The sequence below is a fragment of the Mirounga leonina genome, unplaced genomic scaffold (assembly GCF_011800145.1).
Source record: "Mirounga leonina isolate KUSES-001 unplaced genomic scaffold, KU_Mleo_1.0 Mir_173, whole genome shotgun sequence".
NCBI classification, from domain to species: domain Eukaryota; kingdom Metazoa; phylum Chordata; class Mammalia; order Carnivora; family Phocidae; genus Mirounga; species Mirounga leonina.
The window spans coordinates 39987568-40001158 of NW_023270447.1; the positions used below are offsets into that span (position 1 = coordinate 39987568).

Sequence of the window (13591 nt, forward strand, 5' to 3'; positions counted from 1 at the left end):
TTATTTTTAAGCAATTTACTAAATACTCCATTAAAAAGTTATTAAACATTTTTATAGAGGCTATAATAAACATACACACACACACACACACACACCCCTCCGTTATTTTGCTTTTAAGAAAAACATTTTAAGGTCACAATTTTACTTCAACCAGTACCTTAAACTAACCAATAAATAAAAGTCTTTGGTAATTTATATACCTAAGAAATATAACCTTTTATTCAGTACCAATACCTGACTCAAATGTAAGTACTATATACCTATACTACATAAACAAAATGTTATGCAGTTCAGGAACCTCTCAAAATGCTCCAAGAAAATATTTTAACAATTTAGACTCTAGGGCTGTTTGAATGAAACAGATTAATGCAGCACATTCGAAACCCTAAAAACAAATTCTCTACCTAGCTATTTTCAGAGTCCATGAGTCCCTTTTGAGATTATTTGGTAAACTATTTACTAAAATTTTTATTTGGAAGTGTCAACCTACACATGATGTGCAGGTAAAAATTGATGAATATCTACTAATTTGGTTGAAAATACCTAAATACCAAAAAACTTAAAAAGGATGTTTTTGATAAACTGAGAGTTTACCTTTACTTTAGTAGGCAGAATGCAGGTTACAAAGCAGTAATGCATCACATTCAGAAGCCCCACATCTATGCAAGAATCAGCATCATCTTTTTGTTAGTTTGGTTTTTATTATTAATGCCACCCCAAAACACTTACACAGCCTTTTGGTTCTTCAAAAAACAGTTTGGTTTTTTTCATAATTTTTACATAAAGAGTTTTATCGAGTGGCCCCGTTTTATCAGATTATAACAAACTGTTATTTTTATAGTCCTAATACTGTTGACAGGTTATTTTTATCTCACCCAAACTCTGGACATTATTGGCCCATCATCAGTTCTCAAACACTGGAATATACAGAAAGAGTAATGTAATATTTATATTACTTGAGGGAGTTTGGCTTTTCCCTCCCTTAATCTCCAAGTGTGCCCTTGCCTACCAGCATCACATCCGTCTTGTCTGCATTGAACCTCAACCAGTTGGTTCTTAACCACGTCCGAAACTCAGCCAGGCACTGGGAGAATCGAGCCACCACACCATCTGGATCAAAGGAAAGAAAGCCTCAGTAGTTACGAGACCAGAGATGATGATACCACAAGCTCACCATGTCTCTAATTCTCAGCCTGTCTCTAATTTTAAAAAAGATGGCCAGAAATTAGGACAAGGATCCCATGACAATTTTATGAAAACATTAATGAGCCTTGAGACATGCAATTTGAAACCAATGGTAAAGTAATAAAAACGACCCAATACATAGGTCGCCTCATTCCATCCATGATTGAAGAGTCAACTCCACGTCATCTGGGCTAAGCGGCCTCAGTAGACGGGCCAGTCTTGTAACTGCATAAGCTTTTCTGCAAAATTAAGAGTTATAGCGTTGGAGGAAGCTTTAGGACTAACAGGGGCCCGGAGAAGGGTAGTGACTCGCCCAAGGTCACATAGCAAACAGGGACCAGAGATGGGCTCCAAGCCAGAGATCTTTCCACGAAAAGCTGCAAGAACAAGGCCATTTCAAGGAGGGGGAGGCATCTGTCCCCAGGGATCTTCCCACGGACCGGGAGGACCTCATTCCTTCATATTAATGCCCTCTTCCAGTCTCTCTTCCCTCCCTCACTCCCTCCGAAAAGGGCCGGCTCGCCCAGGACCCCGCTCACCACGGGGACTGCGGTGCGAGCAGGAGCCTCCCGAGGGCTGGGACCGAACCCGGATCTAGAGGGAAAAAGAGGCGGAGCCACAGGGGGATGGTCAGCTTAGCCCCACCCCGACCGGATTCGGGGGCCGAAAGGAGAAAGGTGCGGAAGCGAACCGGGCGAGACGAACTCACACCGCAGCGGATTCCCGGCGCGCCGCGACGCCAGGGAAGAGCGGCGCCGCCGCCACAGCCAAAGCAAAAGGCCGGGCTCGGAGGGGGTGCGCGGTGGAGGACAGCTGCGCATGCGCCTTGGGGGGGGGTGGCCGGCACTCTCCGGGAGGGGGAAGCGGGCCGGGCGCGTTCTCTTGCAGCCCCTCCCCGGAAGTTAAGGGTCTTCCGGGCGGTGCTCTACCGTGGGGGAGGGGAAAGAGAGAAAGGGGACCGAGGACACTTTAGGAGCCCTTCATCCCAATCAGGACTAGGAGAGGAGAGATGGTTTATGGAGGCTGCACTTACAGCCGCTGCCGCTGCTGCCGCCGCCACCTTCACTGCTGCCGCCACCGCCTGAAGAAGCCCCATCCATCCGCCTGCAGCCGGGGAGACTCAGAACCTGGGAGGGGCCTGGGGCCCTGGCCGCCCGCCTCCTTTTTTTAGTCGTCGTCCGGAGCTTCCTTTTGCTCCACCAACCCTCTGCCCTCCCCTCCGCCTCCGCCCTCCTCCTCGGTCTCCAGCCGCCAGCCAACCGCGCGGCCGCTTGTTGAGCCCGGGCTCCTCCGTCTCCATGACGCCCGGCAAACATTCCCGAGCCTCAGCCGGAGCCGCTAACGCCGGGGGTTGGGGTACAGGCACGCCAGAAGCAGCTAGGGAAGGGGTGGCCGACCACTCCACAGCCTGTCGCCACCATGCCCATCTCGCCAGTAAACAGCCGCAAGCAGCAGAACCTCTGGTTGTAAGTTCCGGCGCTAAAACCTTAGTCCATCCTCCTGGGTCCCGGAGGAAGCCCTTTTAGATCCTGTCTCTGCGTCTGGGTTCAGCCAGCCCTCGAAGCTCTCATGCGTCAGTGTCCCCTAACTTGGCCTAGTACAGACTTTTTCAGCCCCCAAACTGCTGTGTTTGCTCTACGGGAAAAGATCGGCTTTGTTTAGAGCCGCTCTTCCTCCTTAACACCCTGGAGTTGTTTTTCCGGTCAGCCGCGTCATGCTTGTTGCCCCTTTCAATCCTCAGGTTCAGTGAGCCACCAGACTGAATTTGACTATGCTCCGTAATCGAAGTTTATTCTGCCTCCTCATGCCATCGTGCCTTAAAACCCATTACTGCTCGCGACGTTCTGCCGTTTCTGCAACACTTGAACGAGAGGCTGGAGAAGAGCACACAGCTCTGTGGACTTGTTTTGCTTATAACAAATGGTCCCTTAGTAATGCCCAGCAACTGCACTAAAGATTCCTCATTAATCCACTCTCCCACACTTCCAGACCACTTTTGTTCTCTCTTCTCAGACCTTCAACATCTTTCCTCCAATCTCCAGCTGAGCTAATCTTTCTTTAACAGAACTTGTTGAAAGTTCTTGGGAGAGAACCATACATTCTTTCTTGAATATGGTTCTCAGCGTCTTTTTTCCATTCTACCACTCCACCAAAATAGTTTTTGTGAAGGTCAGCAATAGGCGTCCATTGAAATGCAATGGCCATTTCTCAGTTTCTTCTTAACCCTTCTACTTCTCGAATTTTGAATCACTTCATTTGGTTTCTGGGACACCACTCCTCCCTAGTTCTCTCCTTGTTTTATGGCTACTTCTTTTCAAAATACTTTGCTGGTACTTTTTCTTCTTTCCCATATCTAAATATTGGAGTGTTGCTGGGGTCAGTCTTTAAACGCCTTTTCTTCACTATTGTCTTATGCCTTTAAAAATCACCTATATGCTTATGATTCACAAGTTTATATCTCTAGCCAGCACCTCTTCCAAAAACCAGACTTTAATAAAATCAACATCTGCACTTAGAAGTTAATAGACATCTCAAAATTCATATGCAAAACTAAACTAATTTCTCCCTCTTACCTACTCTGCAGTCTTTGCCATTTCAGTAAATGACAATTTCTGCTCTTCCAGTTACCCAGTAAAAAAAACCTTGTTGTTTCCCTTGACTTCTCTAATGCCCCACTCCATCAGCAGATTCTGTCATTTCTACCTGCAAAATAAATCGAAACTACCGCTCTAATAGAAGTCCCTGTAACATTACAGTAACCACCTAGATGGCCTTACTAACACCCTACACATGGTAGTCACTGTGCTCTTCTCAAAACCCTCCAGTTTTTCCCATTTCACTCAGACTAAAATTTCACATCATTACAGAGTCCCATAGGATCTCACCTTGGACTCTTCCCTTTGGCTCATTGTTCCACAACAACATCAGGCACATTATTTTCCCACTCTAAGGCTGATGCATTTGCAGGGTTTTTGGGGGTTTTTTTGTTTTTGTTTTTTGTTTGTATTTGCTGTTCTTTGGAATATGGCACCCCCAGATAGTGTCATGACTCACTTATTTCCTTTAGATGTCATCTTATCAAAAAGTCCTTCTCTAACCACCCCTCATAAAATAATACTTCTAATTCCCAGCACTTCCAGTTCCTCAACCTTGGTTTCAGCTTATCCATAAAACTTATCCCTACCCGATGTATAATATACATGTTCATCAGTGCATCTTCACCCAAACTATGGTATTCCATGGGGCAGACATTTTTGTTTTGTTCACTCTTATTGCCTTGAATGAAGAAGGCACTCAATATTTGCTGACTGAACGAATGAATAATGTACTTCAGTGATATTGGTTACTGTGCATCCTGTCTGGTTTTTGTTTTTACTTGTAGGTATGGAAATCTCAAAGTAAAATTAAGTTGAATTCCTGAATTCTCTTGGGAATTTCTTAAATAATGACAAATTCCTAAGAGATTACCTCTTGAGGAAAGAATCAGGTGGGAGATGGGAAGTAGTATAACCTTCACATTTTGAGATAGCCATGTTATCCAGTTAAAGCAAAATTTCACAGACTTCAACGTTTACAACCATTGATTTGACCTAATATGTTATTTCTCATCTTCCTCCTTTTAAGACTTAATGCTGATCTCAGAAAGGATCCCATAAAACATGTGTTTATCAATTTTCCACTTTCTCTAATTTTTCCTGTATTAGCTCTTTCCCACTAGCTTAACAATCTCCCATTGTGGTAAAAACCACCACTCTTTTCTGCAATGCATTGATCCCACTTCTCTGCCCAGTTCCTCTATTCTACTTTTTACATGTTCATTCATTTCCTTTTGATTCTTCCTTAGAGTTTTCATGTTATCTATCCACTTTTTTCCATTAGAGTCCTTACCATACTTACCTTACTCATAATTATTTTATTTCCCAATCTTGACAATTTCAAAATTTCTGCCATATCTTAGTCTGCTCTAATGCTTGCTTTGTTTCTTCAGACTTGTTTTTTGCCCGTTGATATGCTTTGTAATTTTCTGTTGAAAGCTGAACATGTTGCATCAGGTAATATGAATTGAGGTAAATAAGCCCTTAGTGTGAGGTTTTGTGTTTATCTGGCTAGGAATTAGGCTGTGTTTGCTGTAGCAGTAGGTTTATGAGGCTTCAATTTCCTCTAGTGTCCTTGTTTTTGTCTCTTTTTTTAGGTTCCCCTAGAGACTCCGTCATGGAGTCTGAGCTTTGTAGTTCTTCCCATTTCAATCCCCTGTTATTTTACTGGAGACCTGGTGGTGTGGTGGTAAGATGTTGGTAGGAGAAGTGTTCCATAATCCTGTAATTAGGTCTTAGTCTTTTAGTGGAGCTTTGACCCTGGGCTGTGACCTTCATAAGTGTTTCTCAGATTTTTTTCCTTGGGTGAAACAAGAGGTCTAGAGGGACTTGGAGTTGGGTATTTCCCTTCCCACATGTTGATGAGGCTCTGCTAAAATAATTTTCCTTGAGGGTAGACCTTTGTTAAGAAAAGCTGAACATTCTGGGTATATTTTAGAATGGTCATGCCCTATCCCCCTGCTGGAATTATGAGGGCGTTTTTCTTTGATCTTCTTCCCGAGAGCCTGATGGGTGTCATAGTAGGCCTCTATGAGGCTGGGGCCTGGGAGTTTTTTGGTTTTTGTTTTTAAAGATTTTATTTATTTATTTGACAGAGAGAGACAGAGCGAGAGCAGGAACACAAGCAGGGGGGGTGGGAGAGGGAGAAGCAGGCTTCCCACTGAGCAGGGAGCCCAATATAGGGCTCGATCCCAGGGTCCTGGGATCATGACCTGAGCCGAACGCAGACGCTTAACGACTGAGCCACCCAGGCGCCCTGGGCCCTGGGAGTTTTTATCTTTCAAATTAGTTTACACTCAGTCTCCTGCAATTAGTCAATTACCCTTTAAGGTTTCCTACCATTCCCTGGCCCCAGTTGGAGTGTATGTACCCAGTAAGTTGTGATTTCTCCAGCTTGCCTGTTTTCTCCTGCTTGTCCAGCTTTCTGGCCAGTGGTTTGTCTATAAACTGATCTGATGGATCTAAAAAGACGTGTTGATTTTCAGTTTGCTAAGCCTTTTTCTTGTGATAAAAATAACATTAGTGACTTTTGTGGTCTTTACATGTTGGACCAGAAACGTCTGTGTTCACTCTTTAACCCTTGCAGTCTGTTGTCTCTATTTCTGTACAGAAACTATTCAAAGGTCAATAATGAGTGACCAAAAGGTTTCAAAAGTCACAAGTCAAAAGTCAATGCCTATTTTCTGATTTCTTTTACCATCTCCAGGTTCTTCCTTTAGCTCTGTTACCTTCTCTTTGTGCCTTTAGGTTTTTATTTGGGGACTCTGTTCATTTATTATCATCTCCATGCAAAAATTCTCAAATCTGAATCTCTAGCTCTTACTTCTGTTCCTTGAAATTTACTTTACTCTTGCATTTTCAACTGCCACCAGACAGCTCCACCAAGATACCACTGATACCTAACATGACGTGTCTACAGTTTAACTTCTTACTTCTAACTTTACTTAGAAGTAAGGACTAATTTAATCATCACCTTAACTCTACAAGATACATACTATTATTAACTTTAATGTACAAACAGATTAATAGCCTGTGAATTGGACGAGTTTGAGCATTTAAATTGACTTTTGAGTTTAAGCTTTCTTACTTGTAAAATATGACTATTAAGTATCTTACAAGTTATTTTAAGAATTGAATTAGAAAATATAGGTGGAAGTTCTTTGAAATTTAAAGTTTAAGTGGCATTGTTATGTAAGTCCTATCAGTTCTGTGTCTGCTATCTTTTAAGGGTACTTGAGATATGTTTTATAGACATGGAAATGACTGTTATGAGGGGAGAAGCTTTTTTAAATACTCATGGATCCATAGGAACAGGAGGCATGGCATGCCACACTACACAGGAGGCCAACTGGGAAAGCAGAAGGGCCAGTCAGGAGGTAGAACAAGCTGGAGGAAAATATGGGCAAGCACCTTTATTGTGGTTTCCATGGGAGGAACAGACAAAGCAGAATAAGCAGGTTTAGAATTGGCTCATTTGGATAATTTCAAAAGGCTCTGGTCGTAGGGACTATCTCTAGTTGTCTGGTTCCTGTTCCAAGGGTGATTAGGGCAGATGGATAGTGGCCCAGAAAGTGAGATCTCTGAGAGAGCCCAATAAAAGGAGTTGGTTAAGGGTTTAGGCTCTGGATTGGTTGGTTTGCATACGAAAGGGTGCTGGCAGGTGAGTCCCTTACTATGTTCAGGAATAGATTAGCCTTGGGAGGGGCAGTCCCTCCAGGGTCAGCAAGTTCTTTGATGTCAAAGCATCAAAATGCAAAAAATAAATAGACATGCTGAACACAGGTGTATTTTGTATTTGTTTTATTTCTACATCTGTCATGCCATGTTAAGCCTTGATTACTTCTCATCTGGGACTATTCCCATAGCATCTAACTAATGGTCTTACTTTTAGTAGGTTTCTGCATACAGCTAAATTTTTCTGAAGCATAGTTCAGGTCACTTTACTCTTTTGCAGCAAATAAAATTTTGTACTTCCATTATAATCATGTAAATGTTTTAGCTCTTTTATCAGACTATAAGCTCCTTAGGGCTCATATCTGATTCATATTGTATCCCTGCCAGTGTATAGCATAGGGCCTTATGTACAGGAAGTGTTTTATAAATAACTCGAATGAATGGAAGAAATTTATTTGGTTTACATTGGAATTACCATCTTTCCACTAAAATAAGGGACTAATACAGAAACTTTCACAAGCCACACCTACTTTTCCTCTTGTGATTTATTCATAGTGAGATTTCTGTACATATAGCATGTTTTTAATGTCATTTGCCCCTATTTTCATGGAAGTGATTATCAGGAGTTCTTTCTATAGATACCAATTGAATGCCTTATATTTTTCAGTTATTGCCCTAGATAATGAAGATACAGGAGTCAAAACAAATTAGGTCCCTGCTTTGGAAAACTCAGTAATGTACATACACCTCTACATGACCACTTGTATGATGACTCTGTTTTCAGGTGTAGTGGTTTTCAAAGTGGTTACCTCCTGAAATCTCAAACCTTCTCTAATTTTCCTCTTTTGAAAACATATATTTTCTAATACAGTTAGAGATGTACCATAAATTTCTCACATAATTGGCTACAGGCATGTCTTTCAATTTCTTTCAAAAAATGGTCTGTATTTTCGGATTTCCTACTCTGTCAGACAGAGTGCTAAGAGCTAGAGCTGTAACTGTGAACATGATAAACATGGTTCCTTCCCATAAAACTTACAGTGCGAAGATGTGGGAGAGTTCACTGATAATGCTCTCTCATGAGATCCCAGTAACTACCTAATCGATAAATGTAACATCATTCACTAATTTATTTCTAATTGGGTCCTATAGAGAGTAAATAAGGAAGAACTGGTTTATGAGTAAATGTGATATTTCATTATGTATCTATTCAGTTTGAGATGTCTTATAGACATTTAGCTGGAGCCACCCAGTAGGCTGGTAAACACCTGAATATGAAGATTGCATGTTTTGAGTTAGATATAATGATTTAGGGATTATTTATTCAACAAATATTCATTAAGCAGCTACTGTGTGTTTAGTACTACTGTAGGCATTAGGGATACAGCAGGGAACAAAACAGCCCCAAATCCTTACCCTCATGAAACTTAAATTCTAAGTGGGGGAGAGACAACTAATTCATAAGATATTTAAGTAAAAGATGCATTATGTTTGTTAGTAAGTCCTAACGAGAAAAATAAAGCAAGGGCTTATGAAATATTTGAGAGGAGTGTTTGACATTTTTAGATAGGGGAGTCAGGGAAGGTTACACTAAGAAGGTGGTTTTATGTAAAGACCTGAAGAAAGGATGCTAAACATGTACATTTATTGGGAAGAGCATTTCAGGCAAAGGGGACAGCAAGGGCAAAGGCTACAATAGGAAAATACACCTGGCAATATCAAGGATGCCAATGAGACAAGAGCAAAGTATACAAGGGAAAGAGTATTGAACATGAAGTCAGAGATCTAACAATGCATGTAGAACTTTTTAGGTCATAGTAAAGACTTAGACTTTTACTATGAATGAGATGGTAAACAAATGGAGGATTTTAAGCAGAGTAGTGATATGATCTAACTTGTGTTTTAGAGGATCACTCTTGGCTGCCATGTGGAGAATAGATTTCAGGGGATCGAAGTTAAGCAAGAAGAGTTAGAAGGCTGCTGCAGCAATCCAAGAGAGGTAGGATAGTTATTTGTACGAGGATGGTGGCAACAAGTTTGATAACAAAATGGTTGGATTCAGGATATATTTTGAAGTTTTCTCACCTGAGCAACTGAAAGAATAGCATTACTTTTAACAAAAATGGGGGAAGACTGCTAGAAGAGTAGGTTTGCTGGACAAGGTAAGGGTGAGATTGTCAGGAGCTCAGTTTTGGACATGCTAATTTTGAGTCAGAGATGTCAAGTAGGCAGGTGGGTATATGGGTCTAGCGTTCAGAGGAAAGGTAGAGATATATATTTGGGAGTCATATAGATGGTATTTAAATCATGCATTGGATGAGTTCACCTAGGCTATGAGTGTAGACAGATATAAGAAGAAGTCCAAGGATGAACATTGCAGAAAAAGTAGGAAGAAAACCAGATAAGGGAAGTGTCGTACAATCTAAGTTAAAAAGAAAAAAGAAGGAGCAGCTGGATAAATTCTGCTGATAAGTAAGATGAGAACATTGGCAATTAATATTGTAGAGGCAACTGGACCTTGGTAAGAATTCTTTTGGTGGAATGATAAGGGCTAAAACTTGACTGGATCAGGTTCAAGAGAGTATATACAGAGGGAAATTAGAAACAATAAGTACAGACAGTTCTTTCAAAGTAGTTGCTATAGTTAAAGGAAAGATGAATGGATGGTAGCTGGAGAGGTAGACAGAATCAAAAGAAATTCTTTAAGATAGGAGAAATAATAGCATGTTTACCTGCTAAAAGGAATAATGCAGTAGAGCAAGAAAAGCATGAGAGAATTACTAGAGCAGTGTCCTTGAATAGGCAGAAAGGAATTGAATCTAGTACATGAGTAGAGGAACTGACCTAAGCTGGAATCATAAGTAATTCATCCAGAGTAATGAGAGAGAAATAGAGGATGTAGGTATAGATATAATCAGGTGCATAGTTGTGACAGTAGGAATATTTGAAAGTTACTTGATTAGCTCAGTTTTCTCATTTAATCAGCTGAAAATAAAGATGGGAGTAGATGTTGATATTCAAGAAGAGAGAAATATGAAATAGTGACCTTAGAAGGTATAGTAAAAAGTGAACCAAGAAAATACAGTATGATTGCTGGCGCATTAAAGACACTTTAAGTTAATGATCCATAATTTAAAATGAGACCTGGCATCATGGTTGGATGTTTTTTCTCCAGCTTCACTTAGCTGTACAGGTTGAATTAAAATATAGCATATTAATAGAAAATTTGAAGTATAGTAGGGTCAACAGATCAGGAGATGATTGACATTGAAAAAAATAGTCTATTACTCATAGTTACCAAGAGGAGAGGGTAGGCAATGCCACAGGGGGCTACTTAGGGAAGCACTGGGGTCAGTCATCAGGCAGAGGGAAAGGGAGGAACTGTGGGCCTTTCTTTTTCATGGTTTTGGTGGGAAGGTACAGGTGAGGCAAGCAGGCTTAAGATTGGCTAGTTTGAATAATTTCAGTGGGTTCTGGAACATAGGGGCCATCCTTAACTGTCTGGTACCTGGTTATAGGGTGATGAGGGAAGGTATATAGTGGGCCAGAGTGTGAGGGCCTGACAAGGGAGGCAGTTGGGGATAGACTGGTTTGCATTGGGAAATTGTGCCCCTGGGAGGGGAGGGGGGGACAAGGGAGGCAGGAAACCAAGACACAATGACTTGAGCATATCAGTTTGTCCAGAACAAGACATGTTGGGCCTAAACATGTGTGGCAAATGGTAAAGCATCAAGTTTACAGAAGATAGAAATGTGGTTAGTATACAGGTGTAGGCTCAAAGTAAGCAGTAATTGGAATTGATCAAAGTTTTGGTTTTGCCAGCAAGTACAGTGAATTTAAAAAAGAAAAAGTATGATGAGAGTGTAAGTAAGGATTATAATACAGGCATACCTCATTTTATTGTACTTCTCTTCATGGCACTTTGTTGATACTGTGTTTTTTACAAATTGAAGGTTTGTGGCAGCCCTGTGTCCAGCTAGTCTAGCGGCACCATTTTTCAAATAGCATTTGCTCACTTTGTGGCTCTGTCACATTTTGGTAATTCTTGCAATATTTCAAACGTTTTTATTATTATATTTGTTATAGTGAACTGTGATCAGTGATTATGACTCACTGAAAGTTCAGATGATGGGTAGCATTTTTTAGCAATAAAGTGTTTTTTAATTAGGGTATGTACATTGTATTTTTAGACATAATGCTATTGCATATTTAATAGAGTACAGTATAGTGTAAACACAATTTTATATGCACTGGGAAACCAAAACATTCATTTTACTCACTTTATTGTGATATTTGCTTTATTGTGGTAGCCTGAACTGAACTTGCAGTATCTCTGAGATATGCCTAATCAACTATGGATTATATTTATTAACCTTAAGCTCAGGAGAGAAAAGATTGCATGAGAGGAGTGGGTGAAGCAGTAAAACATGATAGAATCAAGGGTTTGAAGGTGATAACGGAGTTGAAGGGAGTTGAATAGAGCCGTTTGAAATTAGGTATTAAGAGGGTGTAGGGGCGCCTGGGTGGCTCAGTCAGTTAAGCGTCCAACTCTTGATTTCAGCTCAGGTCCTGATCTCAGGGTTGTGAGACCGAGCCCCACATCAGGCTTTGCACTGATTGTGGAGCCTGCTTAAGATTCTCTCTCTCTCCCTCTCCCTTTGCCCCTTCGTCCCTCCCCACCTCCCACTTGCATGGGTTCTCTGTCTCTCTCTCAAAAATAAAATGAGAGAGAGCATAAGCTACCCAAGAAAATTCATTATAAAAAAAAAGAAGGCATATAAGCTGGAAAAATAGGAAGTGACAGTTGACCTTGCTAAGGACAAGGTAAAATGTATGACCATGGGAATAAGTAGCTGACATAGCAAGGAGGACAAGATTATGTATGTAAGAAAGGTTCAAGTTGCTAAGAAGTCATAGTATTAGAAGGATTACCTTCATGGATATTGAAATACTCAGGAATTATGCCAGAAGTAGTATTCGAGAGAGAGAGAGAGTAATTTATGATATAAAATCTTCAGGGAATGGGAGAAAGGAGGTGGTGGTGATGATGGCAGACTGCCATAAGGAGGTGAAATATAAGTAGTCATTGAAACCATAGGTTTTGTTACTTTACTCAGGGATACTGTGTGTTGTATGTGTGGAGAGAGAGAGAGAGAACAAACAAATAACTGAGGTTTGAGCCTAAGTGTAATCTTCAAAGGAGGAAACTAATAAAGGAAAAATAGAATGGGAGGACTAGTTTTTTAAGAATAGGAGGGCAAAATGTCAAGGAGAGAGAAAATACAAGTTGAAGGTAATGGTAAAAGAGTGATTCAGTTGATGAATTGTGGATTCTGGATTAAATAGAGAAAGAAGAGAAACCTAAAAGGTACTAATAGAAAATGGAAGGGTCAGATGGTTAGAGGTCCCAAAGAGGTTGAAAATAAGAGATGGTGGTGTCACAGAAGAGGGAGGGGTCAACTGTCAGATGCTACAAAGATAAGTACTGAAAAGAGTCCCTTAGATTTGACAAGTTGAAGGACTAGGTGATTTTAATGAAAGTCTCTATGTGGTAGGAGGTAGAACTAGATTGTAGTGAATTATGGGTCAGATAAGAGGAATAAGGAAGTAGTAGTATTGACTAATATTTAAAGAGTTGAGCTGTGAAAGGAAGGGTAGATAAAGTAACACATAGAGGAAGGCATAAAGGAAGGATTTTTAAGTTAAGGGGATGACTGGAGCATAATTATATGCTCCAGGGGAAAAGATAGGAAATAATATGTAGCAGATAGGGAATTACTGATGGACAGATGTCCTGAGAAAGTACAACCAACAGGTTTTAGAGCACAGGTAGAAAGATTAGCCTTAGATAGGAATGGCAACTCTTTTATTGAAAGAAGAAAGAACGATAAATTTAGATGAGTTTGTAGGATATAGAAGAAAAATATAATGACAACGGAGAAATAATTTAAGGAGTTTTTACCTGATTGATCTTATTTTCTTAGAGATGTTGAAGATAAAGTCATTTAGACATTGAAGGAGGGAGGAGAGAGTAACATACTTTAAAAGAATATAAATTGGAAATACCACACGAATAAAATTCATTTATTTAAACAATACTTTTTTAGTGACCACAGTATACTGGGTACTGTTGTGGG

General features: G+C 40.6%; 2 protein-coding genes across 11 annotated transcripts in view; one reads left to right on the forward strand and one right to left on the reverse strand.

Annotated features, from left to right (window-relative positions):
- The window catches only part of MIER1 (MIER1 transcriptional regulator), a 65081-nt gene extending 62771 nt beyond the window's left edge, over window positions 1-2310 (reverse strand). For 3 of the 10 annotated variants that reach the window (XM_035018323.1, XM_035018322.1, XM_035018321.1), the window contains exon 1: window positions 1010-1659. Coding sequence is in view for 3 of the 10 variants with exons in the window: in XM_035018318.1 (XP_034874209.1) it covers window positions 1010-1110; window positions 2219-2285 (168 nt within the window). In the remaining 7 variants the exon portion in view is untranslated. Of the gene's footprint in view, window positions 1-1009; window positions 1664-1724; window positions 1869-1894; window positions 1983-2218 lie in introns of those variants that run through there. The other 7 variants (XM_035018326.1, XM_035018325.1, XM_035018318.1 and 4 more) reach the window with 6 other exon arrangements.
- A 95-nt stretch (window positions 2311-2405) lies between these two features.
- DNAI4 (dynein axonemal intermediate chain 4) overlaps window positions 2406-13591 on the forward strand; it is a 90527-nt gene continuing 79341 nt past the window's right edge. The window contains 2 exon segments of the mRNA XM_035018317.1: window positions 2406-2542; window positions 2544-2651. Coding sequence (XP_034874208.1) covers window positions 2484-2542; window positions 2544-2651 — 167 coding nt within the window. The 5' untranslated portion in view covers window positions 2406-2483.